At 37.3% G+C, this 26,423-nt stretch overlaps 2 protein-coding genes across 5 annotated transcripts in view; both read right to left on the bottom strand.

The window, feature by feature from the left end:
- Window positions 1–26,423, bottom strand: part of LOC311084540 (uncharacterized protein) — a 53,038-nt gene that overhangs the window by 15,802 nt on the left and 10,813 nt on the right. For 2 of the 4 annotated variants that reach the window (XR_014606547.1, XR_014606548.1), the window contains exons 1-2: window positions 11,357–11,497; window positions 5,886–5,974 (exon numbers count right to left, since the gene is read on the bottom strand). Coding sequence is in view for 1 of the 4 variants with exons in the window: in XM_084116654.1 (XP_083972780.1) it covers window positions 11,357–11,566 (210 nt within the window). In the remaining 3 variants the exon portion in view is untranslated. Of the gene's footprint in view, window positions 1–5,885; window positions 5,975–11,356; window positions 11,567–26,423 lie in introns of those variants that run through there. The other 2 variants (XR_014606546.1, XM_084116654.1) reach the window with 1 other exon arrangement.
- sox2 (SRY-box transcription factor 2) lies at window positions 6,750–8,685 on the bottom strand. Its single transcript, XM_084116647.1, has one exon. It carries the CDS (start codon window positions 8,145–8,147, stop codon window positions 7,200–7,202), a length of 948 nt encoding a protein of 315 aa, XP_083972773.1. The 5' UTR covers window positions 8,148–8,685; the 3' UTR covers window positions 6,750–7,199.

A 26,423-nucleotide genomic window follows, 5' to 3' on the forward strand; every position in this document is an offset into this window, starting at 1 on the left:
GAAATTTTTAGTTTGATTATTTTAGCACTTTTTGCTTGATGGTTACACCACTTGACATATGCTCTCTTCACGTATTAGTTTTATGACGTCTGACACACGAACGAAATCTCGTGCGCTAAAAATTCTTTTTTTTTTTTTTTTTCTCCAAACGTGTGTCCTATTTAAAGCATGGCATTCCGTCACTTGCAGGGAACGCTGGAGTAGCTCTTTGAGACTGAATGAAAGATAGAAAGAAAAAAAAAAACCTTTACATTCCAGCAGGGTCTCTGACGAGAGCACAGGGGCCATTCAAAGATTTTAGACCCACTAACCATACTTGAGAATTAATTAGACTCATGCAAGGCATGGGGTGACCTAAAATGAGAAGCGTGTTTTTTTGTTGTTGTTTTTGTTGTTTTTAAAGCTCTATACTCTGTACTGGCTTTATTTGAGGACTACGACTTATTTTAATATGCCATCCTAATATTAAAATTAACAAACGGAATAATAAATGCACTTTTCCATTCGAAAAGTACTAGTTAGTTATAACAACTTAAAGGTTGTTGAGATTTAAATTAAATAGGCTATCTAACTTAACTAAAGTTAACTAAACTTAATATTTTAAGTCAAGCACGAATACATACTTTCTTTAAGTTGAAACAACACAATATTTCTTATTCTAATGTTGAAATTTAAGTTGTGATAAATAATCACAGCAATCATTTTTTTTTTACAGTGCAGTACTGAAATATAGCGTTTGGACTTAACTTTCGAACAATGCGATCCTTAAATAACGTGTTCTTGATAAATGCTTATGAATTCGAATCGAATCTCCAGCCGATTCGATTCGATTTAACGGCTCCGATTAAAAGTGAAAGTGTTGGGGTGTCCACGTCATGCAGACACCTTTAGGGCAGGAAGAGCCACAGATGTGAACATTTTGAGAAAATTAGTTGTCAACAAGCCCACGCGTTCCATTCAGATGACACGGGGGTGACCAGAGAAACATAATGGGCCATTCAACGTCCAGACAAACCCTTTCTTCTGAAAGCACACATACGTCTGCTTGATCCAAAACTGAGAAGAGAAACGAGTCCCTAGGAATATTCCCCCCCAAAAAAGCATTTCCTATCCTTGTCCAATCGCCGATTTCATCAATCCATTTTACCCCCTTGATATCTTCAGCTTGTAGGAACTTCTTGTCTAAATCAAGCCTAATGACACACTTTACCAGCAAATAACAGATTTAAAGTAATTGCTGATGAATATGATTTTTTTTTTCTTTTTTTTTTTAAGTAGGATGACCCAATTGCTTTTAGTGTCATTAATCAACATATATGCTATGTACAAGTGAAGCTTGAAATTGGCGGAATGAGGAGAACAATGCTCTGCTGTTTCTGAGGGTCAGCTAATGACAACCTCCTAACAGCCCCCAAACCTAATGCTGGGAAACCAGGAGAAAAAAAATGATTTCACATGCAAAAAGTGCGTCATAGATATTCACCTGATGACATTTCCGGAAATGGGAATAAGAACGAATAGATTTTGAATATGTCGTTATATTTGAAGAAAAACTTCAGGAAAAGCAGTTGATGCGTTTCCGCAGCTCGATCCACATTTAGTTCACATTAAAATCGTAGTGACCGCTTTGTTTTCGCTAAATAATTATTCCGGATATATATTTTTTTTTCCTGAGCTTTAAAAATCCTTCCAAAACTAAAATTATTTTCTTTGTGTTAATTAAAAGTGTTGCATATATATATATATATATATATATATAGCCTAGCTTTTGCTGCTACAGGTAGTTTTAAACCATGCAAATGTTCTAAATCGAACGAACGAAAATCGCTAGTTTTTAAAGCCTAGCCTATGCAATTTTGATAAGGCACGCAAAAAAAGTCAAAATTGGTTTAAAATTTGATTTCAATAAATTTTAACAAACACTTTCCTCCAGCTTAATATTAGTGCAGTGTCCCCATCCCCCGTCTATCCCAGTCTGAGACTCAGTGGTGCATTAAAAGGATCCGCATTGCTGTGACTGATCTGCTGTATAAAAGCACAGATTGTTCCTCGCGTGGGATGAAATACTCGCACCTCAGCTTTGCATATGGTCAAACTTGTTGCCCCGCATAATGATACAGGACAGAAACACACAGACTGATGTCATCTGTTGCACACTGACACATGTGATCTGCTTGCATAGATTCATTGATCTGAACTGTTCGATCCGTTATCAGCATAACAAAAAAAAAAACAACAAAAAAAAACGCGCGTAAACCATAGGCTATAATTATAACAGAGCTCAGAATTTCTGAATTTGAATCTTTGAAACTACATTTGAAATCGTGCAACTGAGCAACTGTCCAAATGCTCACTGAAAGATTTTCATTGTGTGGCCATATGAAACATTTAATGATGATGATAAAACTCAATTTTATAACTCTAAATATCTCTCCACCATGAGGCTTGTTCCGCAAAGACCCAATCCATATTATTAATTACGAGATGATGATTTACAATGATGTCGAGAAAAAGCACCAATTATCCTGTCATTAATCACGAGTGCATTTGTAACAAAACAAATACTAGTTTATGTTCAAGACCGCATCAAACTCATTTTTCAGGTTTGACAAATGTAGCAAATCAAAGTTGCTGATGTATAAACACGCACCAGATAATACAAACAATTAAATATATGAACATATAATTGCATGCAAACATTAAAAGGTGTGTTCACTTTAGTGTCTTTGAACAGCATGTTCTGGGATAAACAGGGTTCTTGAGGAAAATGTCTTATTGGCATTTGCAAACAAGGAGGCTCTTACTAAAATGTAACTTTGCACAACAAAGACTTTGACAGTTAAAAAAAAAAAAAAAAAGACTGGCATGCGTGAATATGATGACAAGCAGTTGTCGGAAGTTGAATTGGAGTTGAGTGCCAAAGTCTTCAGCAGGATCATGGGTAAAATTATGACAGAATGCACAGTGGTATTAAACAACGGGTTTGTTTTAATCCATCCGTTTTCAGACTGTTTAATGTAACGCGCGCGCGTAAACAAACGATCGCTATCTATAAAATATATAACTTCTTTAGTGGTGACTCAAATGAACAATTAACGAATATCAACACAAACAAGCAATGACATGGGAAACATCTGCTTTCATACTGGTCATATAAACGCACTTGTTGGATTCATGAAAATAAATGAAAAGCTTTAAAATAATAACGCGCCACGGTGTTTGTTCAGGTTCGGTTCGGGCCGCGGCGCGAGACCGCTGTGGTGCTGGCTGACAGTGTGTGGTCTCATTGAGACCCCCATCCCCCTGTTTCCCTGCACCTGCACTGGATCATTCACCCAATGAGAGACATCTCTGACAGTCCTCAATTCAGCCCAGTCCCCCTCCATCACTGGCCCCCCTCCCGCAAACACGGCCACAAAAAACAACTTATTACTTTCTCCAAATAGTTTGCGCCTTTCTCCACCCATTCACTCTCAGACAACAGACAACACATTAAACATAAAGACACACGCTACAGATGTTTACAATTTAAGTCATTTATGCATGTAATGCATTACATTGTTCTTTGTAGAATTAAAATAACGAGGATAACCTAAAAATAACCAATTAATAATTATTACAACCGCAACAATAATAACAGGCCTAATAACAACAACAACGTTTTTATGATGATTAAGAGCCGACATTTTAATAAAATCAATAAGTGATTAATGAACTGTTATATACTGATACTATATTGTTATACTATTATTATACTAATAATAACAAACAACAACAAATAGGCCTAGCTATTATTAATAATATATTCACAATATGTATTCGTATTAGTACACTGAAAAAAATGATTTATCATAACTTTTTATCTTCTGTCAAATCAACTAAGATAATTAATGTGGTTCAGATAACCTCATATTTTGAGTTTCTATTTATTAAACCAATATCTTTGTTGTATTAACTCAAATTTATAATTTCAATGAACTCAAAATGTTAAGGCAACCAGTTAACTTACTTTTTTTTAAGTTAAACCAACAAAATGTTGTTGTTGTTGTTTTTTTACAGTAGTAGTAGTAGCAGAGGTTTATTCTTTGGCTTTTCCCATTGGTCAATCGGCCACATATATGTAATCCCCTATTCAACTTATATTTGCTCATATTATAATGAAATTGGCATCGTCAAGACTTGTTTTGCCGAGACAAAACATCATAAATTACATTTGAAGGGATGAGTTAGTTTGGTGCTCTATAGGCCTAAATCCGTAAGTATTTTCAAAAATAGTCCGTGTTACTGTCTGTCACCAGATAAAATCTTTAAAAAGCTCAGACTGAAGATGTTCCCGTGAAAAGGTTTCTCAGAGATGAGAGTTTTGAGTCCTCGAGCGCGCGCTTAGCACCTGTTGCTCTACAGATGTAGGCTATCTGCCTCTCCACAACAGCAGTTTTCCCATCATCCCATATGATATTCCTACCGATAAACGAGCGATTTCAACAAAAGCACTTTCTAATGAATTTTCGTAATATAATAGGCAATACAATCACACACATGACAGCTAAAGCAACTCTTTTCATGTTATTATTCTTAGAATCCACCAACAGAACTACAAAAATCAGATGCCATTATTTACATGTCTCAACCTATTATTTCATAGCCTGTATCACTATAGCCTAATCCCACAAACCGCTGCGGTTCATACATTGTTTTTCCTAAACGCATTCTGTTTTTCCATAAGTGTATGTGTCTATCATCAAAAGTGAATCATAACACTTATTTTAATCAGCATTTTCAGCTGTCAATCTGTGGTTACAAATATCGGTTCTTCAATAGTACATCACTTCTATGTTAAACTGCATTTTTTTTTTAGGATAGGCTACATAAGAACCCTGTTTTGAGGGTATGTGTAATGAACCTTAAATCTCAACATTTCAGCAAAAACAGTTTCTTTACACACTGAACCATTAGGAAAGCTCCTTTTTAGACGCGTTTCCAGTTCACTTAAATTCCCAGTTTATCAAACAGATTCAGCCATTACAACCAATTCCTCTGCTTGTATAAATAATGGATTCAAGCAGTGCTCCCTGACCCTTTGAGAGTCCGGCAGGGACACGTTTGTCGGAATGAGCCCTCGTCAAATATTCATTCAGCGCTTAATGTGAGCCGTTCTCCCCCGAGACCCGCTGTAAGAGATGCCTCGCTGCCTTGGCAAGAAACACACTCATCTACCAGAGAAATATACACACACACTTCATTCATCTCCATCATCTCATCTGGACTCGAGACTGACACAACAAGAACCAGCAGCATGTTCTCGAAACGGTGTCAAACACTAAACCTGAACATTAATGTGAACGCAAAGCTCTATGTGAAGTGAGCAGAGACGCCTGATGTTTTACTGTTATTCTATTTTCATTCTGCAAAACTCCAAATCGAATTTTCAGCGATCGAATGTGAACGGTTTTATTATTTTAAAAACCACACTGTAAAAAATTATATGATCAATAAGCTGACAACATTATGTAAGTTCAACTTGTTTTGGTTATACAAGATTCAACTCATTTTTAAAGTCAGTTTAATGTAATTTAAGTTGAAATGACTTAAACATCCAAATTGAACTTTGTATCAATATGCATCTAATATATATTAAAAAAAAATCATATAGCCTATGTTATAGGACAGGCTAGTTATTTATGTGTATTGTTTTATAATCAACAATATAATTGCTATTGAAAAACACAATCCAAAAAACGCACCTCTAAATATTATTTTTGAAATGATGAAATTTAAAAATATGAAATGGAAAAACTTAGTCGTTTTAAAAAATCTGCGCGCAAATAAATAAACTCTTGCACTCTTATAAAAATGTGAAATAAAGTTATAAAGTAAGTGACTACCTTGACGTGCGTCTTCATTTCGTTTGGGCCGTTTTATCTCCCCGAGCAGAGCAGAGATTTACAGGCAAGAAACTTAGTCCTCGTTTCCACTAAAAACATAGAGACGGTGTTAACTTAATGCTCACTTCATTTAAATAACATCTAACATTTCATTTGTTGGAATCAAACACCAATAAACACGCTGTCATAATTCTGCACATTCAAATCCAATATACTTACTTTCAGAGAGCTGCACCCATGTGTAAGTGTGTCATCTTATTAAGACACATAATTCATAATATTGTGTTTGAGTTAGAGACTGTGGATGCATATTAAAGTGACCGTATGATTCTGATATCAAGCCAAATGTTAAATAAAATCAAAACCAGAAACAATTTCAAATATCCAAATTTCAAAAATTTATTCATTTCAAACTGCATATTGAAAAAAAAAAAAAAAAAACTCAGATTGTAACTGTTATAATGATGTTATTAGTTAAAATATATACATGGAGCGTTGGCAACTGCGTACAGGCCACATTTTACAACTACGAAAAATGAAAGTTTTAAAATAAAAACTTAAAATATCACAGAAAATGTACAGAAAATTTTACAAACCATGAGAAAAATAAAGAACACAAACTTCATATACCTAACAGATGAAGAGTGGGAGACCGAAAATAATCAAATCAAATAAAAAGGTCTAACCTTGCGAGAGTGCCTCTGTTTGTTCTCTCATTTAGAACGTAATAATAGAATAATAATTATAATGGTTTATTACTATGTACCTTCAGTGAGAAACTCTTTTATCCCGTTCTTTCATTTCAGCGTTTGCAGAATTTTTGGAGCATATACTGAAGCAGTAAACATCAGTTATTGTGCCATATTTTTCTCTCTTTTTTTCTTTTTTTTTTTTTATGTTGTTGTTCCACAATTGCCTTTTTATAAAAACGTAACTTCCTGCTGTTTACAAACATTACATCTGGTTGTTATTATGTTTCTTTGATAAATACTGTACAAAAAAAGTCGATTGCAATAATAAAACATTTGCTTCACTCTCCCCCCGTTTTTCTACTTTTCCAAATCGCATACACCTTCTGGAATTAAAAAACAAAAAACAAAAAAGCAAAGCAAAGAAAGGCAAAGAAGAAAAAAAAGAACAACAGAACGACAAACTGTGAGTTCCTACCGTTCCTTTTTAAATAGAAAGCAAAAGTTTTGTGTTCTTTCCTTGAGCTCTATACAACTTTCCCCTCCCCAAAAAAAGTGTTCTGTACAAAAATAGTCCAAAGGAGTCCAGCAGTGTAGAAAAGTTCATTTTTTTTGTTTTTTTTTTTTACATGTGCGATAGTGGGATCGTGCCGTTAATCGTCGTGCCGGGCACAGGCGCGCTCTGGTAGTGCTGGGACATGTGCAGTCTGCTCTGCGCGCTCTGCTCCTGCACCTCGGCCCCGGGCAGGTACATACTGATCATGTCCCGCAGGTCCCCTGTTTGACACTGTCCGGCCCGGGAGTGAGAGGACGACGTGACCACCGGCGGACTCGAACTGGACTCGGACTTGACCACCGAGCCCATGGAGCTCAGCGTCATTCCCGGCGTGCTTTGCTGCGAGTAGGACATGCTGTAGGTGGGCGATCCGTTCATGTAGGTCTGCGAGTTGGTCATGGAGTTGTACTGGAGCGCGCTCATGTCGTAGCGGTGCATGGACTGCATCTGCGCCGTGTTGTGCGCGTTGAGCCCCGGGTGCTGCGGGTAACCGAGCTGCTCCTGCATCATGCCGTAGCCCCCGTTGGTCCAGCCGTTCATGTGCGCGTAACTGTCCATCCTCTGGTTGACCCCTGCGCCCAAGCCGGCCCCTACACCCACACCGGCGCCCATGGCGTTACCGCCCGGCGCCAGGAGCCCGCCCGGCAGGGTGTACTTGTCCTTCTTCATGAGGGTCTTGGTTTTCCTCCGGGGTCTGTATTTGTAATCCGGGTGTTCCTTCATGTGGAGAGCCCGAAGGCGCTTGGCTTCGTCGATGAACGGCCGCTTCTCGCTCTCGGACAGAAGTTTCCACTCGGCCCCGAGTCGCTTGCTTATTTCCGAATTGTGCATTTTGGGGTTCTCCTGTGCCATTTTCCTCCTCTGGCCCCGCGACCACACCATGAAGGCGTTCATGGGTCTCTTGACCCGGTCCGGGCTGTTTTTCTGGTTGTTTCCTGAGGAGTTGGTGTTCCCCGTGCCCCCCGTGTTAGGCTGAGGCGCCGGGGGCTTCAGCTCGGTTTCCATCATGTTGTACATTTAAAAACGAGTTTATGAAAGTCTTCCCCACCAGCAGTTTAAAAACAAAACAAAAAACAAAAACAAAACAAAAAGTCCAAAAAGTGGAGGCTGCTGCTGAAGTTACCTTAGCAGGTCTGGTAACTTTGCTGAGGAAGTAAGCGCTAGGTCCTGTTGGTTTCCACAAACTTCTTTTCTCAGTCTTGAGGAATCGACACAAACTCGGTTTGCCTCCTCGCCAGAGCCCTTGTCAACTCCTGATACTTTTTGAACAAGTTAATAGACAACCATTCATAGAGCGACTGTCAGCGAATATAAATGGGTTTGTCGCTGACCAATCAGAGCGCGTCTGCTCCCTCAGCCACGACTGTGTGTCTCTTGGATTTGCATAAAGGGGCGGGGTTACGCGCGGTCAGCAGTGCAGCGCTGAGCCACAGGCAGCACTTCTCCACCAATGAGCACTGTGCGTGTGTGTGTGTGTGCGTGTGTGTGTGTGTTATCAGAGAAAGAACTAAAGTGAGAATATTTCACACAAACGACTTTCTAATCAAAGTATATTTGCTACAAGGACGGATGATCTTAAGATCCTAAAACCAAACACTAAAACACAGTTGTGCTTTTTGTGTGAAAAGTTTTTGGATTCGTCGCTTTGTTTTGAGAATATATCATACATAAATTAACGTCTAAATGAACAGACTGTTCAAAACAATTAAAAAGAAAAAAAGAAACATTTTTTAGTTAAAGTTCAAACATCATGCAAAGTCTTACAATATTACAAACTTGTGCTTGAATATTTCTTAAAACACTAAAAGGCGTAGAAGTGTGTTAAATACAAATGTACAATTTAATTTCGTTCTAATATTATAGGCCTATAGTTATAATTAATATTGCGATCACTCTCGGTTGTTATTTGTATTATTCGTATCTTTAATAAACAACTGCATTAATTCAACTTTTTAACTGTTATTTAATTTCTTCCCATTTTTTGAAACAATATCCATGATATGTGTCAAAACTTCTGTAGGTTATTTATAAAGTATACTTTATACAACTTATACAACTGGCTCAAGCGTAATGCGAATTATAAAATGGAGAGCCGTCAATCATCACAAACAGGCAGTTTTGTCTGGGCTGTTGTCATTACATCACCATGAACAAAAGCACTACAAAATCTGACTACACTGACCATCTGAGTGCTGAGGATTTGTGTTATTACAATCCACTCCATGAAGAGTGACAAGGGGAGAGGGTTTATTCAGCAGAACCTCCTTCAAAATAACATCCACCAACAGGACAGCCTGATAATCAGACACTTTCATTAAACCCGAATATTAACTATAATATCTGTTCTTCAGGAGTTAAGAGTCGTTCATTCTTCAGCAGAAGTTGACTATAGGCTTCTCGACAACACGAAAAAAGTGGAACTAATATCCAAACAGGCTTAATGTCAGGAAAAACACGCCGGATGATTTCTTTTTTTGTTTGTTTTTTGTTTTTTGTTACAATGCACGAAAGCAGATCTTATTATGTTTCAATAGCGTCCTCTTGTGGTGATATTTATATATGAAAAGGCTCATCGTAGACACTTTCAGAATATTTCCCAGCACCACATTTACGCAGACTCTTCCATAAATTTGTTTTATTAAAAATATACACTATGCGATATAATTTTCAGCGAATAGGCCTATAAAAGCCTAAATTACACAGAGTAAACACAACAGAAAATACAAAGATATAGGGGCCTAACGTATGTGAACGATTTTGAAATGCACTTTTGAAGGATGGATGCATGAATAAATAAACAAATAGTCAATTTCGACTTCAACTTCTGAGAACGTGAGAATCTGAACACGATGCGCCATTCTAATGCAACTCTCTCTCTCTCTCTCTCTCTCTCTCTCTCTCTCTCTCTCTCTCTCTCTCTCTCTCTCTCTCGATCTGCATTTGAGTGCCTTAATCTGCTTATGGAAATGTGTAGAACAGCGGGGAATCTCTAACATCCCAGAGTGGCTCCTGCTTTGGCTAAATTGTTAATTGTCGCAGTTCTTCACAATAGTTGTGAAGAGGCAAGTCTCTTAATGTTAACTAAAATATGTTTTAATGATATCAGTTGATTGGTTCTGAGATGTTTTTATTTTAAAATAAATAATTAGGCCTACCTAAGAAATAAAAATTAAGAAATATTAAAAAGCAACATAAATAGAACAATCGTAATCTGTCAACCCTTAAAAAACAACAAAAAAACCCATCTAATTTCTTGCATATTTTTTATCCCAACAATAGGCTACGTTTAACCTAAAGCATGGGATCTAAACGAATGAATGAAAATAACTACCAAAAATGTTTCAGTCAATTATTTTATGTTTGCGTTCAATATCTCACAACAAATTCAGTCCATCTTAATAAATTTATGTGTAGGCCTACACAAAAACAAACACAAAACATTCTTTGAAAGTGAGAGTTACAATTATTCAAGCATTACGTCTTAAATTAGGAGATACTAATTAGAGAGAGAGAGAGAGAGAGAGAGAGAGAGAGAGAGAGAGAGAGAGAGAGAGAGAGAGAGAGTGTGTGTGTGTGTGTGTGTGTGTGTGTGTGTGTCTGTGTGTGTTTTCTCCACTAGGGGCCGCGCTGACTGCAGATCAAAATATGACAAATAACACACTACTTTATATAGGCTTCTTCTGTCAACATGATAACGGCATCCAGTTTTAATGTCTCAGAAAAAACGGGGACCGAAATCAGAAACTTAAAACATTAAAACAAAAAAACAAAAACGAAATTAAACAATTCATCTACACATAGGCTACAAATTATGAGCTTATTTGAAATGTATAAGTTTGGCAGATAATAACAGATTATAACATTCATCTTTAGATGCTTTTTTGTTGTTGTAATTCTCATGACGCAATTTTGCAGATACACACAATTTGTGTGTGTGTGTGTTAATTTTACTTTATTTGAACAGACGTTTTAAAAATTAATGTTTTTAATGTTTTCAAAATTAATGACGTTTTTACCCCGTAAAAGTTTTCCAAACCGCCGCGAACAGTCAACAAGTAGACATCTGTGTGTAGCCAATATAAACAAATAGCTTGAATAAATAATGCAGCTTATATTAAATCAACATTTTAAAATAATAACACGCTATTTAAAGCCGTTAGAATCGCTAATTAATATCCTGTCCCGGCAGACAGACACGCACAGACCATAATACCAGAGTTACTTACAGAGTTACAGTTTGACTGACACATCCACATTCCCGCTTGCGTCCCGGGCGGATCCTCAGACGCGAGCCGGCGAGCAGACGCTCTTCCCCGGCGCGCTCTCCTCCAGCGCCCGCTCTCATGATCCACCAGCGTCCACTCGCGACGCTCGCCCGCACAGAGTGCTCGCAGAGCGGCTACACTCGCCCGCCTCAGTCCCTCTACAGCTCCACACTATCTGAAAAAGGGGCCGATTGAAAAAGAAGAAGAATGCATCAAGAACAACAAAAGTCACTTATAGTCTACAAACCCCCCACCAAAACATAATGAGAAGGAGAAAGCTTTATATATTTTTTTTCACTGGGTATTCATAGATAATTTCAAGCCATTGTTTCTGGCCCAGATGGCTCTTTTTAATACAATAACACTGCGAGCTCCACCAACAATAAAAATCTAAAGCCTTCTCCTGAATAACAGTTTTTTTGTTCGCTCTTGTAAAGGGCCAACAAAAGCAGTCGTGAGGTAATGGGCTGGCTTTTTTCAAACGCAAAGAATGGCTATTTGATAAAGATTTTACTTCAGAAAAATACACAGCCATGCCATGTATAGCCAGGGAACATTCATTGCTTCCATACAACAACACCAACAAGAAACCACTGTAAAAATACATTTAAATGTATAATAATAATAATAATTTCTTTTCATAATCAATCAACACTGTAAGAAATTATATGATCAATAAGTTATGACAACATTTGTTTTTGCATTGCTTTAAACCATCAAAATAAGTTAAGCACCTTTTTTTAAACAAGTTATCCAAGATTCAACTCATTTTTTAAAGCCAGTTTTAATGAAATTTAAGTTGAAATGACTTAAACATCCAAGTTGATTGCACTTAAAAATTTAGCGCAGCATTTATTTATTTTTTCACAGTGAAGGTATTTAATGTACAATTTCTAAACAAGCCATGATGAAATACTAGTAAAAACAATGACAGCTACATAACCCAGCAATTATATGGATTGACATAATCCTAATTCCTGTTCAGAAAATCAATTGTACACAGTGACAAATTCCACAACAGTGGTCATGCATTCTCCACTATTTCGGTTTTCACATATTTAAATGCACTTATGAATTTGCAATTGCTCTTTCCAATTACATAATAAGATCTCAAATGTCCGACAACAGGATCTTAAATTGAAGAGGATGCTTTGAAGCAATGATCCGGGCCACATTCGGTGTCGGTGTCACACTTGGGCTCTGGTCGGGTCAGCGCTCTTTATCGGTTTTGACAGGGCGCTGGGGTAGAAAGGAACAAGGGGAAGACAAAAGGCCTCTGCGGGGAAAGTTGTTGGTTGGTGGCTGTGTGTTTGTCTACCTTTCTATAGGAATTATGGGCTGCCTCGTCCTCCTATACCTCCGCACTGACAGTAATCCACTGCACTGACTGCGGAGGCTTTGTCTGCTCATACAACATGCTTCAGTGTTAATCTCTACGGTGCTGCTACAAAAGAAAAGCAATAATGACTTCAATCAAAATACTACCTTGACTAATGACCCTGCAAAGGTGCAGGGAAAGAGAACAGATATAATAGTAATCAAAACAAAAATAACAGTAATATAATTTTGGGAAAGAAAAAAAAAACCCTCTCCTTTTTAATTGGTAATAGGATTAACAGATTTACTGCCTCGCCACAGATTGCCTTATTAAACTGATCTTATGGCTGCAATCAAAGTGACGGGCTGATGTCTTCAACCACCATTAAACAAATGGTGGAAATGAGTCAAAACTTACGAATCTCAGTGTGTCTGTTCACTTCTGCATTGCAGTCATAGAATACTAATGCGTTTCGGATGGAGTCGGTCTGCATCGCTGATGTACGAATGAATGGCCGTTCATTTCCATATGCATGAGTGTGTTCTCACTGCTATTTTGTGCGCATTATGGTTACACAAGCTGAGCTTAATGGGAGGATGACACTTTAGACCCCTGTGCTCTTCCTTTTGGGCCCCGCTGAATCTGTAATCAAGGGGAAGCGTTTCAGGGTTCGAGACCTGTCAGTCACAGCCCGAGTGAACCTCCGTGTGAACTTCTTCAATGCTGAATGAACAGAGCTCCAGTGGGACTAGACCACCAGACACTCCCCATGTGCTATTAATGGACCATAATAACATTTATGTTATTAAATTAGCTTGTGGCCATGTTACACAAATTGCTTAATCTGAAAAGAAAACTGGAGTAGATTGCGTAATTCACGTACTAGGCATACAGTTGATGAAATAAGTTCATTTGTGTGTGTGGTCTGTGCATGCAAACAGATATCAAAAATGGATGATCTCAAAGCTTGGATTACAGCACAGAATCACAATAAATGTACATGGAATTATATTTTTCATTAAGAAAATTAAGCCTAGACTGTAAAAAAATGTGAGTACATTTTACGTGAACATACTATTGTAGTCTTATTACTTAAAAAAAACACATTTAATTCAGTGTTACGTGGCTTTTTGTGTGTGTGTAAATGTTTGTGAAATTTACTAGCAATTTCTGAGTGAAAATTGTTTTTACACAATTTTTCGGTCAAATTTCTAGATTTTTTTATTTTATTTAAAAACTATTGACAAAAAAAAGAATAAATAAAATTCAAATAAAATTGACAAAAAAAGAATAAATAAAATTCAAAAAAAATTGACAAAAAAAGAATAAATAAAATACAACCATGGTGTACACATACTAAATTATAAATCATTTAAATAATATATCATTGTTTTATTTTGTTGTTTTTTTACAAAAAAAATGGAAATTTGACAATTGAGAAACTGGAAATTGTCATGAAAAGGCAAAGATATTTCTTTTAACGCATGCAAATTAAAAAAAAAAAAAATCATAAGGGTCCTAAAATGATCGGTTAGCAAAATATAACTTTATAAAAATAGATATAAAAAGCAAAATATTTATTTTGAATGCACTTTAAGTTGCTTTGGATAAAACAGTGCCTGCTAAATGGATACATTTAAATAATCTATTGTGACATATGACCTAGATTTGTGCCAGACAGTTTACATGAGATTCACCCAAATTGGTAGGGTGGAAATTGATCATAATTCACTTGAGGCAATCCATCACCTTTCTAAATAAAATGCCAAGACAGGTTTGTAAGTCCTAAGACAGGACGGATGTTTCAGAGTTTCAACACTCTGTGTGACAACACTCATCATGCTTAACTTAAGGCTGCAATGTTTTGTGAGGGATGTTTTTACATTCATATGACAGAAAATACATGTCATTCACTGAGATTATCACTTCTCTGTGTGTGATCTAGACTAAACATCCTGAAAACAGTTTAACAACAGGAGAACACGGTCTCAAAAGTATCGCAAGCACTTCCTTGAGTTTAAAGGCACGAGCCAAGACCAAGCGATGAAAGCTTTGAGATTCACATACGGTCAGGAGGAAATGCAGGCGCCGTTATCTGCAGAACAACATCATAGGCTGTGGATACGGTTCAGGAGACCAGTATAGAGAGATGCTTTAGAGCTATAAGTTCCACTTTATTTTGATTATATGTATGTGCTCTAAGTAGAAAAAAAAAAATCGTACACCTTTATTAAGGAACATCTCAAAGGTCAGACTCGCAAAGACATTTGCAGAGCAGTGAATAACAGGTCTGCGTGCATACTAATTGTTCTAGGTATTCTGAGTTGTCTTAGGACCTTAAGGTCTTCCTGCTTTTAAAATGTTTAATTAAATGACTTTGCCTCATCATCAGGAACATGAAACGAAAGAGTGAAAACTGGAGGTTTTTCTGCACAACCTCCAGAACGACACAGAAGTCATTATTTGAAATCACCACCTACAGCAAATAAGGTGCAAAGAACGTATGGCTTATATTTACCCATCTTGTCTCGCTCCAGTTGAATTCAATTAAAAGGTGTCTGACTTGGAAATATAGAGTGCCCTGACACTAAGCTGACACACTCCGGTGCCTTATAATACACTGGATTTACCAACCGGCCTGATATCTGAATAGCCATTCATTGTCTTAACACAACAAATGCAGCACTATCATCAAGGTGCGAACAACTATAACCCACTGGAAACCAATGGAAATGGACGCAATTATGCTACAATGTTCTGAATGGCTGCCAGGACTTTGCTATGGTGTTGAATTTTCAGGATGTTTTGGATGGTTGCTAGTTGGTGGTCCACGTCAAAAAAGCCACATCAAGGAGTGAACAACTAACCGAATAGAAACCAATGGGACTTGCTGCAATGATGCTTGACAAGGCATTGCTGTTTCATTGCTTGGGTGTTCACGGTGGATGCTAGGGCATTTATCAGTGGTTTCTAGATGACTTTGTCTTTGTCAAAAAGGCCACATCAAAGGTGTGAACAGCTAATCCAATGGAAACTGAACTTGTTGTGAAAATGCTGGATGATTCCCACTCCCAGGACATTGCTATGTGATTGTTACAGCGTTCTCAATGTTTGCTAGGGGATTTTCAGGGTTGATTATAAACTAGTCTACATCAGGGTTCACCAATCTCGGTCCTGGAGGGCCGCTGTCCCTGCAGAGTTTAGCTCCAACCAGCTCCAACACACCTGTTTGAAAGTTTCTAGTATGCCTAGTGAGACCTTGATTAGCTGGTTCAGGTGTGTTTAATTGGGGTTGGAGCTAAACTCTGCAGGACAGCGGCCCTCCAGGACCGAGATTGGTGAACCCTGGTCTACATTAAAAGAGCCCTCCGTCAAGTCCAGGTCCCTCCTTAAACCAGACTTTTCTAAGACCAGTATCTTAGAACAATACCTTTCCTCAACAAGCCACATAAATCAAGGTATCATTTATGTCCGTCGCACAAATTGCGGGACACGTTACTTGGCAAAGTTTAATACTTAGAGTCGAGGGGTTGTTCGAAATCCCTAACCCTAAATATGAGCAATAGTAGTAGTGAGTTTGTTAGCCTAAAACACCAATAATTACTGACTTAGCAGAAGTAAGAAATACATGTCAAAATAAAACAATTGGTGGACGCTTCTGAAAGAGTCTCTGAAACCACGTGCCTGTTAATCAAAGACTAAACACACCAACACAAGAGAGAGGTGCTATCAAAAAGCCAGATCCGGGCCTGTAGCACAGAGAAAAGGTACCGAAACAGAGCTCCAGCAACCCTCATAATGAACGGATAGATAACAGAACACTTGCTCACTGTAACGGCAATAATAGATCCGTATAAATTGCACGGGGTTGCTGATGCATTGACACAGTGCTTACTAGACAGATACTCCAACAGCAGACATACCGATGGGTTTTGTTTACCGGCCAATTTGAATTCAAATAAAGCTTTGCTTTCGCTGACTGCACATCATTATCCATGAGACTATAATCCCACCAGCAAATCCTACAGCTTCCAGAGCCAGACCTTTTGTTTGGGATTACTGGAAGCTTAGCCTATAACAAAGAGAAATGAGGCATTTCGCTCATCCTCCGTAATTAAGTGTGAAGAGTTGTTTCATATCCAGACGAGGAACTGGACACACCGCAGGATGATACCTCTAAGACTCCAGTGACATGGGCGGCGGCAGGTGTCCCTCGCATTTATGTTTATGAGTATCATAAGATATAGGCTTAGAGAAAGGGAAAAAAAATCATAAACGCCGAGGACACCTTGAGTTCTCTTACTCCTTGAGCATGTCTTTTGGTCACCCTGTTTCTTTGAACAGAAATATGTCATATTTGTGACCCTGGATCACAAAACCAGTCATAAGTCGCACGGGTTTATTTGTGGCAATAGCCAACAATACAATGTACGGGTCAAAATTATCGATTTTTCTTTTATGCCAAAAATCATTAGGATATTAAGTAAAGATCATGTTCCATGAAGATATTTAGTAAATTTCCTACCGTAAAGATATAAAACATTTATTTTTGTGAGTGAATGCAGCACAATCGCCAACATAAATGGACAACTTTAAAGTCGATTTTCTCAATGTTTCGATTTTTTTTGCACCCTCAGATTCCAGATTTTCAAATAGTTGTATCTCGACCAAATGTCGTCCTATCCTAACAAACCATACATCAATGGAAAGCTTATTTATTCAGTATTTGTGTGACTGGTTTTGTGGTCCAGGGTCACATTTGATTCTGGAAAAAAAAAAGTTCAAGATTTCAATCTCCACTAAGCAATTTGGCTACGTGAGGTTCTTGATTATTCTTTGAAGATTAAAAAGTTCTTGTTGCACATAACGGGTCCTTCGGATTTAGAGTATTGCCTTTTGGGTTCATAAATGCACCATAGAACTAGAGAATCAAAAGTTCTATGGAACTTCTGTTTGGAACCTTCAGAGTTAAGAGTACAGGATTTCTCCATCTTTATTCAACATTTATCTTTGAACCAACTCTACCATAACCTTCCCAAAACTCAGACCGAAACTGTTAATTGGAGAGTTTCCACACATCATAATGGACTTGGGGACATGTGATTCACTCAGTCTCTGGCCTCGTTGAAGTGTGTGAATGGGCCGCTTGTTCCCAGAAGAGGAAACACACAGTGTTCCAGCGCTGGCAGGTTGTGCGGAGATATCTGTACGGCCACTGGCTCTGGACCACCATCTGAGATGAGCAGAGACTGGGTTTGATGGCTGTCCAGTGCACTGGATCAATACAGCTATCTTGTCGACTTTTTCTCGAGCGAAGGGAAATCCAGCAAAAATGCCTGCCTTTTGTGAATAGAGGGAGATCAATGCGGTGTCGCACCCCCACCAGATCTCAGACAAAAAGACACAATGGATGGTTTTTGGAGATGCTATTAGGCTGTTCTAAATTACATTGAAAACACATTTTTCGCGGTGTGGTCAGATAAGACAACATCATCATCTGAACCATTTTTCAGACTTTCAGTCAACATATACTAGATGTATAAATATACAGAAAAACAATCATATACAGTCTTAAAAAGGGTTTTTTACAGAGATGCAATAGAAGAACCATTTTTGGTTTCCCAAAGAATCTTTCAGTGATCAGTTCTTAAAAGATTATTATTATTATTATTATTATTCTTAATGTGAATAACTTTTTAATAATCCAAAGAAACTTTTTTCACTTTTGTGGAATGGAAAGATTCCATGGACGTTAAAGGAACCATCAACCTTTATTTTTAAGAGTGTATATGAACAGTATTTTACGTATATGTTTGGATAGAACATGGAAAAGAAAACCGGTATGAAAAAAAATAAAAAAAATAAATCACAAATGATATTTTAGATGTTCAGAAAAGATCTCAACAAAATTGCAAACTGTACTCAGATTATCCAAAATTCCAAACTCTGATATAAAATGTCTGATTTTTCAATAAACTCAAACATTTCTCATTAAATTCTTTCAAGAGCATATTATCTGAGATATGGTTTAGACAAAGTTAAAACCTCATGAGTCATAAATAGCACCCTGTTAGAAATAAAAAAGTTCATTGGAAAGTCTTTGCAAAACTTGAGCATGTTTGAGATATTATAAAGATATATTCCTAAACTAAAGGAAACATGAGATACTCAGGTGCAAAATAGCAGGAAGCTTAAGAGCAAAAGTCTTAATTTGTCCGTCATTTACAGGAATACTATTGCTGTCTAGGAGAAACAATTGATATATAGTATTTCTTTCCTATGGGCTTATTAACAGTTTCATCATATGTAGTTTTACTCCTAAGGAATGTTACGAAAAAAAAAAAACCATCTAAGAACGACACTATAAGTAACAATAAGTAGTACAATAAGTATTGAGAGCAATGAAAGAGCAACGTCCGAACAATAAATGTTCCTCTGGGGAAGTGTGTATTTAGTGACAGACACTAAGCTCACATGAAGGCTATAATTATTATCATAAAATAAAATGACTTCAAAGTCTTAATCTGTTTTTAGGACACATTCAAGATATAGTTTCCAAAACTCCAAATAGACTTCCTTGATGAACTCAAGCCCCTAATTGGATTTTTAAAAGTTTCATACAGAAAAAAAAAAAAAAAACACAATTAACTCCAGGCATGGAGTCAGACTTGAGCGCCTCCCGCGAGTAATATTCACTCACGTACACACACTTAAAGACAGAACCGCCGGGAGGTCTCGTGCTCAGACGGACTGGCCGTGACTCCACACGCATTTCTCCATCCTGGGCTTTTCTTTCCCACTTGTTTATACTGTAGTTGTAGAATTTCACAACTAGCCCATAAATGCCACCGGCTCACGGGAAGATAAATCACAAGCGTTTGCCTGTGTGTGAAAAGCAAAGAAAACGTGAGTTATTGAGGTGTAGGAACGTCCTCACAAACACAGCGAGACGTGGGGGCCGCTGTGGGAAACGGCCTACGTTACGACGCTCTCCTTTAAATGGCATCATAAAGCACACACGCGCGTTTACACTCGCTGACAAGTGCACGCAACAGTTTGCGGCATCTGTGTGTGTGTGTGTGTGTGTAAGCTGTTCCATCACCTCCCACTGTTAACATCTGCTCCGTTTAACGCTGCCACACTGATACATGCTAATAGAATCAAATGAATCACGCTGCCAGTTCTTATCACGTTACATGCTCTTCTCAAGCGCTGATAGATGGCATTAATACAGCTCTACTGGAGAGAGAGAGTGTGTTGGCATGAAGAGATGACTCAGAAAAACTAGTTTTAGTAGAAACAAGATTAGCGCTTTTCTCTTTAAGACACAATCAAAGATGTTGTCAAAGGGAATTGTTTGACAAATGATAATATTACCATTTTTTTAACAATTGCGTCTATCATATGATAGACTCAATTGAATTGCTCATTAATCAAGATGTTGTAGATGCATCAACAATTGTTTCTCCTGAACAAAATAGACACATGAGACAATTGTTGACATACAGTAGTTTGGTCTTACAAATGCTCCTGTGAGAAAAATCACAAATGAGATCTTAAAATGAGTCTTTTCCAGAGTTTCAGAGGAGATCTCAATGATGTCTCAAACTATGCTCATATACTAAAGTCTGCAATCAAAATTCAAAGGTCTCAATAAGAGCCTAAACATTTATTTTTTTAATTCTATTAAAACCACATGCTATTTTCTAAAAATGAGTCTTTTCCAGAGTTTCAGAGGAGATCTCAATGATGTCTCAAACTGTGCTCATATAATAAAGTCTGCAATCAAAATTCAAAGTTCTCAATAAGAGCCTAAATATTTCTATTTTAATTCTATTAAAACCACATGCTATTTTCTAAAAATGTCTTTTCCAGAGTTTCAGAGGAGATCTCAATGATGTCTCAAACTGTGCTCATATAATAAAGTCTGCAATCAAAATTCAAAGTTCTCAATAAGAGCCTAAATATTTATATTTTAATTCTATTAAAACAACATGCTATTTTCTAAAAATTAGTCTTTTTCCAGAGTTTCAGAGATCTCAATGATGTCTCAAACTGTGCTCATATAATAAAGTCTGCAATCAAAATTCAAAGGTCTCAATAAGAACCTAGGCATTTCTATTTTAATTCTATTAAAACCACAAGCTATTTTCAAAAAATGAGTATTTTCTAGAGTTTCAGAGGAGATCTCAATGGTGTCTCAAACTGTGCTCATATAATAAAGTCTGCAATCAAAATTCAAAGGTCTCAATAAGAGCCTAAACATTTCTTTTTTTAATTCTATTAAAACCACATGCTATTTTCTAAAAATGAGTCTTTTTCCAGAGTTTCAGAGGAGATCTCAATGATGTCTCAAACTGTGCTCATATAATAAAGTCTGCAATCAAAATTCAAAGTTCTCAGTAAGAGCCTAAATATTTCTATTTTAATTCTATTAAAACCACATGCTATTTTCTAAAAATGAGTCTTTTCCAGAGTTTCAGAGGAGATCTCAATGATGTCTCAAACTGTGCTCATATAATAAAGTCTGCAATCAAAGTTCTCAATAAGAGCCTAAATATTTCTATTTTAATTCTATTAAAACCACATGCTATTTTCTAAAAATTAGTTTTTTTCCAGAGTTTCAGAGGTGATCTCGATGTCTCAAACTGTGCTCATATAATAAAGTCTGCAATCAAAATTCAAAGTTCTCAATAAGAGCCTAAATATTTCTATTTTAATTCTATTAAAACCACATGCTATTTTCTAAAAATTAGTCTTTTTCCAGAGTTTCAGAGATCTCAATGATGTCTCAAACTGTGCTCATATAATAAAGTCTGCAATCAAAATTCAAAGGTCTCAATAAGAACCTAGGCATTTCTATTTTAATTCTATTAAAACCACAAGCTATTTTCAAAAAATGAGTATTTTCTAGAGTTTCAGAGGAGATCTCAATGGTGTCTCAAACTGTGCTCATATAATAAAGTCTGCAATCAAAATTCAAAGGTCTCAATAAGAGCCTAAACATTTCTCTTTTAATTCTATTAAAACCACATGCTATTTTCTAAAAATTAGTCTTTTTCCAGAGTTTCAGAGGAGATCTCAATGATGTCTCAAACTGTGCTCATATCTATATTCTATTCTATATGCTCATATTCTATTAAAACCACATGCTATTTAAAAAAAAAAAAAAAAGGTTCCAAAAAGGGGTTTTGGCAGCGATGCCGAGAAAGAACCATCTTGGGTTCCACATAGAACCTTTCAGTGAACTGATCTTTTTTTTTTTTTTTATGTAAATAATCTGAAGAACCCTTTCTGTAATGAAAAGTTTCCATGAATGTTAAAGATTCTTCATGGATCTATTGACGCCAATAAAGAACCTTTAGTTTTAGGAGTATATTGTCTTCTGTTATTGCTCGGGATAAGACTGAGACAAAGATGAAACTTAAACGACAAGCAACTGAGAACTCAGTCGAGACTCCTGAGAAAGTAATCTTCAGACCAATAAATGTCCAGGTTGGTATCTTTGGCAAGATAGTGCAGTTTGAGACACTGTTAGGCTCTCTTTTGAAACTCAAGTGAGATTATAGGGTCTATTTCTCAGGAGAAAAAGTCTCTATTTGATCTCTATTTAATTGCATTGCTGTTTCTGAGAAATGCCGAAGTTAAAGAGACTTTCAAACCAAATGCAAGACAAATATCCTCTACACACACTGAATACGCATGTAAACTAATGCTATTTTTGTATAATTACAACAAAGCCACAACAGCCAAAACAGTCTGTTTTATCGGCTTCTTCAACAACATAACTATTTCTCTCGCCAAAACTCAGTCACTGAAGAGTTGTTGTTGTCCTCTAGATGAGGAGATCTCAAGAACGAGATCGTCCATCGGCAGGAACAATGACAGCGTCTGACCCAGTATTGATGCAGCGGCATTTGGACCCCGACCGCACATCCAAGACACGAGGAGCACAAGACCACCACAATCCTTCATTGATGTTTGTGCAAAATCAATAAAAATGATCTCGGGAGTCCATACGCCATTTGGCAGCTCCATTTTGTGATGTCTTCTTAAAGAATATAGGAGACATACTGTACAATGGGCCAGCCGAGCGCATGTAATTTGTCAAGCTAATCTGCTGCAGTCTTACATTGATTTTTTCCCCCCCCTTTCTTTTCGGACTCCTTAGCCTCTGGTCATTACAGCACAAAAACTTACTTAATCATACAGTGTGTTAATGTACGGGTCACAATAACGTCCATTTTCTTGCCCTCTGGAAATTTCTTTGCTTTCTTCTCCTTTGCTGGAGAATCTTTTTATGGGTCAGTGTCCCTCTGCAGTTAATGTTGGGAAAGATGGCCGGGAACGGATGAGTTCGGGAACAAGAACTCTGCTAATATGTATGTCATCTATTTAATAATGAAATAAATGGATAAAAAATACACATATTTTGATTATATTATGAATATGTTTTCTGAATTCCACCACGCCAAAGGGCCAGTTTATTTGTGTGTAAATCATTGCAAATCCAATTGTAAATTAGTTTCATGAATGAGGCCGTTTGAAGGTCCAAGTAAATGTGAAAGTTGATACAAAATGGTTAGTTCTCTCAATTCAAATTTGGATTAGCCTATTCAACATAACATCAAAATAGCAATTGTACACCAGTGGCCAGCATTCAGTTAATCTAATTTACCGTAATAATTGGCAGAATTTAAAGGAATATTCTGGTACAAGCTAAGCTTAATTGTGACAATGTTGATTACCACACAAATGATTTGAACTAATCCCTCCTGTTCTCTAAATAAGCAAACATTTAGGTTACCGTGAGGCGCTTACAATGGGGGAAAGTCTTACTGGCTTACTGCTTTATTATAAAGCATGCTGCTACGTTGACCAGCAGTGCATCAAATGCATGGCGATAATGCGGCGAGGCCCTAAACCCGTGTGCAAAACACGGCATTACGCTTCTCTCTGCCTACTCTAGCATGCCACAAACAGATGGGGAATTGTTACTATCTGGCATCTTTTTAAATAATCTAGGTATATCCATTGCACTTGGATGTTGCAGGCTTTTGAATCTGTGTTTGTCCTGTTTGCCAAACCTATCATTTACACCAGGGCTCTTAAAGGAAGAAAAGCCCCCCTCTTATGGCATATGTGTCACCCTCTCTCTTTAAGGCTTTGCCCCTTGTGCGCTTATCTGCTCCAGTCAAATGTATTTCTTATCGGGAGGGGAAAAAAAAGTCAGGGAAGCTGCCTGACAATACGGCGTTATCAAATTTCCTCAGCCCAGTCGGCGTGTCATTCAGTCAGTCAGATGGTCTTGGGTTTGATTGATGGATGGGCTTCGTGACAAATAAAACCTGGATCAACAGCTTTGCACCTCTCTCCTCATCGGAGACCCGCGCGAAACATTTCGCCGTGACAAAGGCGGGATTACGGATGCATTAGCCCGCCATCGACCACAGGCCTTCTAGTGCTGTCAATACTTTGCACATAATAACCTGAAGCGACGATAAGGAAACAAAAGGAGGGGAGATAGGCGGCGAAAAGGAAAAATAAATCAATGGGCGAGTGGGGGAAAGTTTTTCAAAGACACACATGCACCGTCAGAGCGGAGGGAAGAATTTTCCGCCGCTGCCGCCGGATAATGGCCTCTGACACGAGGACAATGAGCCCTGAGGGTCCATCGGCGGTCAGTCGAGCGACTGCGATGGGCTCCGATAAGGGCCGAGACGACTCGTGCCACCCCCGCATTCAATTACGCCATTAATCTCTGAGTGACTATTAACTTGAGTGACTTTTATGCCCGGGCTTCGATGCGTCTCGGATGCCTTCCAGATATATATCCTCTCATATGGATTAAATTATATCCCTTTATGCTCTACACCAACAGTGTGGTGTACAGCTCACTCCAAAAACACGTTTACGCCGCGTCGCCCGAACCGCCGCAGTCTCGCCCCGCGTGGCGTATCTGTAATGGCACTTCAAAGTACTTCTCAAATCGGTGAAGGCTTCAGCAAATGAGTGACTGGCTGAGAGAGAGAGAGAGTGGCCCAAGGTAATTGTTTCACCAATCCTAATTAATTAATTTCCTCCACCCTGTTTGCGCCGGCGTTCACACGGTTAGGGGCCGCCTCGGCAGGTAATAATAAATAAATAACTGAAGGCAGGCTTCTGGAAAATTAATGAGAAAAGAGAAAAGAGGCCCTACATGTTCTGTCTGCCGAGGACCGAAACACAAAGGCACAATAAAGCGCCGAACAAACAGTTCCTTAAAAAAAAATCGCCCAGAAACAGTGAGCAAATTCAATTACAGAAGTAATTAGAAGATATAGGGCGAGACTGCCTTTTGGGACTGTGCCAGGAAACATGAATTAATAAGACAGAATAGGAGGAGGCCGTTGTAGTAATTAAGAGGCAATCACCTATGTCAATGAATACCTAAAAAACAGGAGGGAAAACTATTAATTCAGTGATCAAAAATATTTTCGAGATGATTAATACAGCAAATTCATTTAAAAAGACTAATTTCTGGGAAGATAGCAAGACAATTGCACATAATGTGCTCTTTCTGGCATTTATATTGCTAATTAAATTTCGATCATTTGCCGAGGTATTTTCGAATCTGTAAAACAGCACAGACAGCATTTGCCAAAACTGGTCTCAGGCACTTACAGATGCATAGAAATGCATTAGGAGAAGAATTTGCTTTCATTTCATAAAACTGTGTGTGTGTGTGTGTGTGTGTGTGTATAGGTGCTTAATAGGTGTAAACTAAAAAAGTTCCAAACTAAAGCTTTTGTTACTTGAAACTTAAACTTATTTTATTTCAGCTAGTTGCCAAAACAACATTTCTAATTTCCATTTAGTTTGAATTTATGTACTAAAATTAATAAAACAATGCTAAAAAATTACTAAAACTTTAACTAAAATTCAAATGAAAACACAAAACATAAAAATAAAAAACTAGAGTAATAAAAATTAAGTTTCTTCAGAAAGGTTCTATATATAACTCTGGGGTTCATGTCTCACTTGTAAAGAACACAAAAAGATGATGCAGTATAAGTGATTGCACAATACTTTCATGTTTAATAGACAACACTTTAAGGTTCTGTTTCACTGTAAAAAATATTTTCATGATTTGTTATCACAACTTTTTATCTTTTGTCAAATTAACTTAATTGATAACAGATAAGATCATATTTCGAGCTTCTATTTATTAAACCAATCTCATATGTTGTATTAACTCAAATTTTTAATTTCACTGAACTACAAAACTTTTTTTAAGTTAAACCAACAATTTTCAACCTTTTTTTTTTCTAAGAGTGTGGAAGCCTTAATGCCAATAAAGAACCTTTCTTTTCAAGAGTGTACAGCATAAAGCATGAAACAAATCTCAGAGAAGAGACCTAGCAGAATTATATCTTACTTTAAGTCATGCATTAAAAACGAATGCATTTCAAAACATCTTCAGAATCGAATACGACTCCAAGCCAGATGGTCTAATTTCCAGAGGAGATATTAAAGAAAATGTAATTTAGTCATATTCAAATTCCTCCATCTAAAGGACAAAATAGATGCTAAATATGAGGGCTGCTTTAATTTTACCTAAAAAGATCTTTGGGACGGATCAGTCATTCTTTCTGTAAAATGGCAGATTTCCCATGCACTCGACATTAACATATTCATATGTGTTAGCGGTTAAAGCCATTTTTTTTTGCA

Source organism: Abramis brama, assembly GCF_963993115.1.
Source record: "Abramis brama genome assembly, chromosome: 6".
Lineage (NCBI taxonomy): Eukaryota > Metazoa > Chordata > Actinopteri > Cypriniformes > Leuciscidae > Abramis > Abramis brama.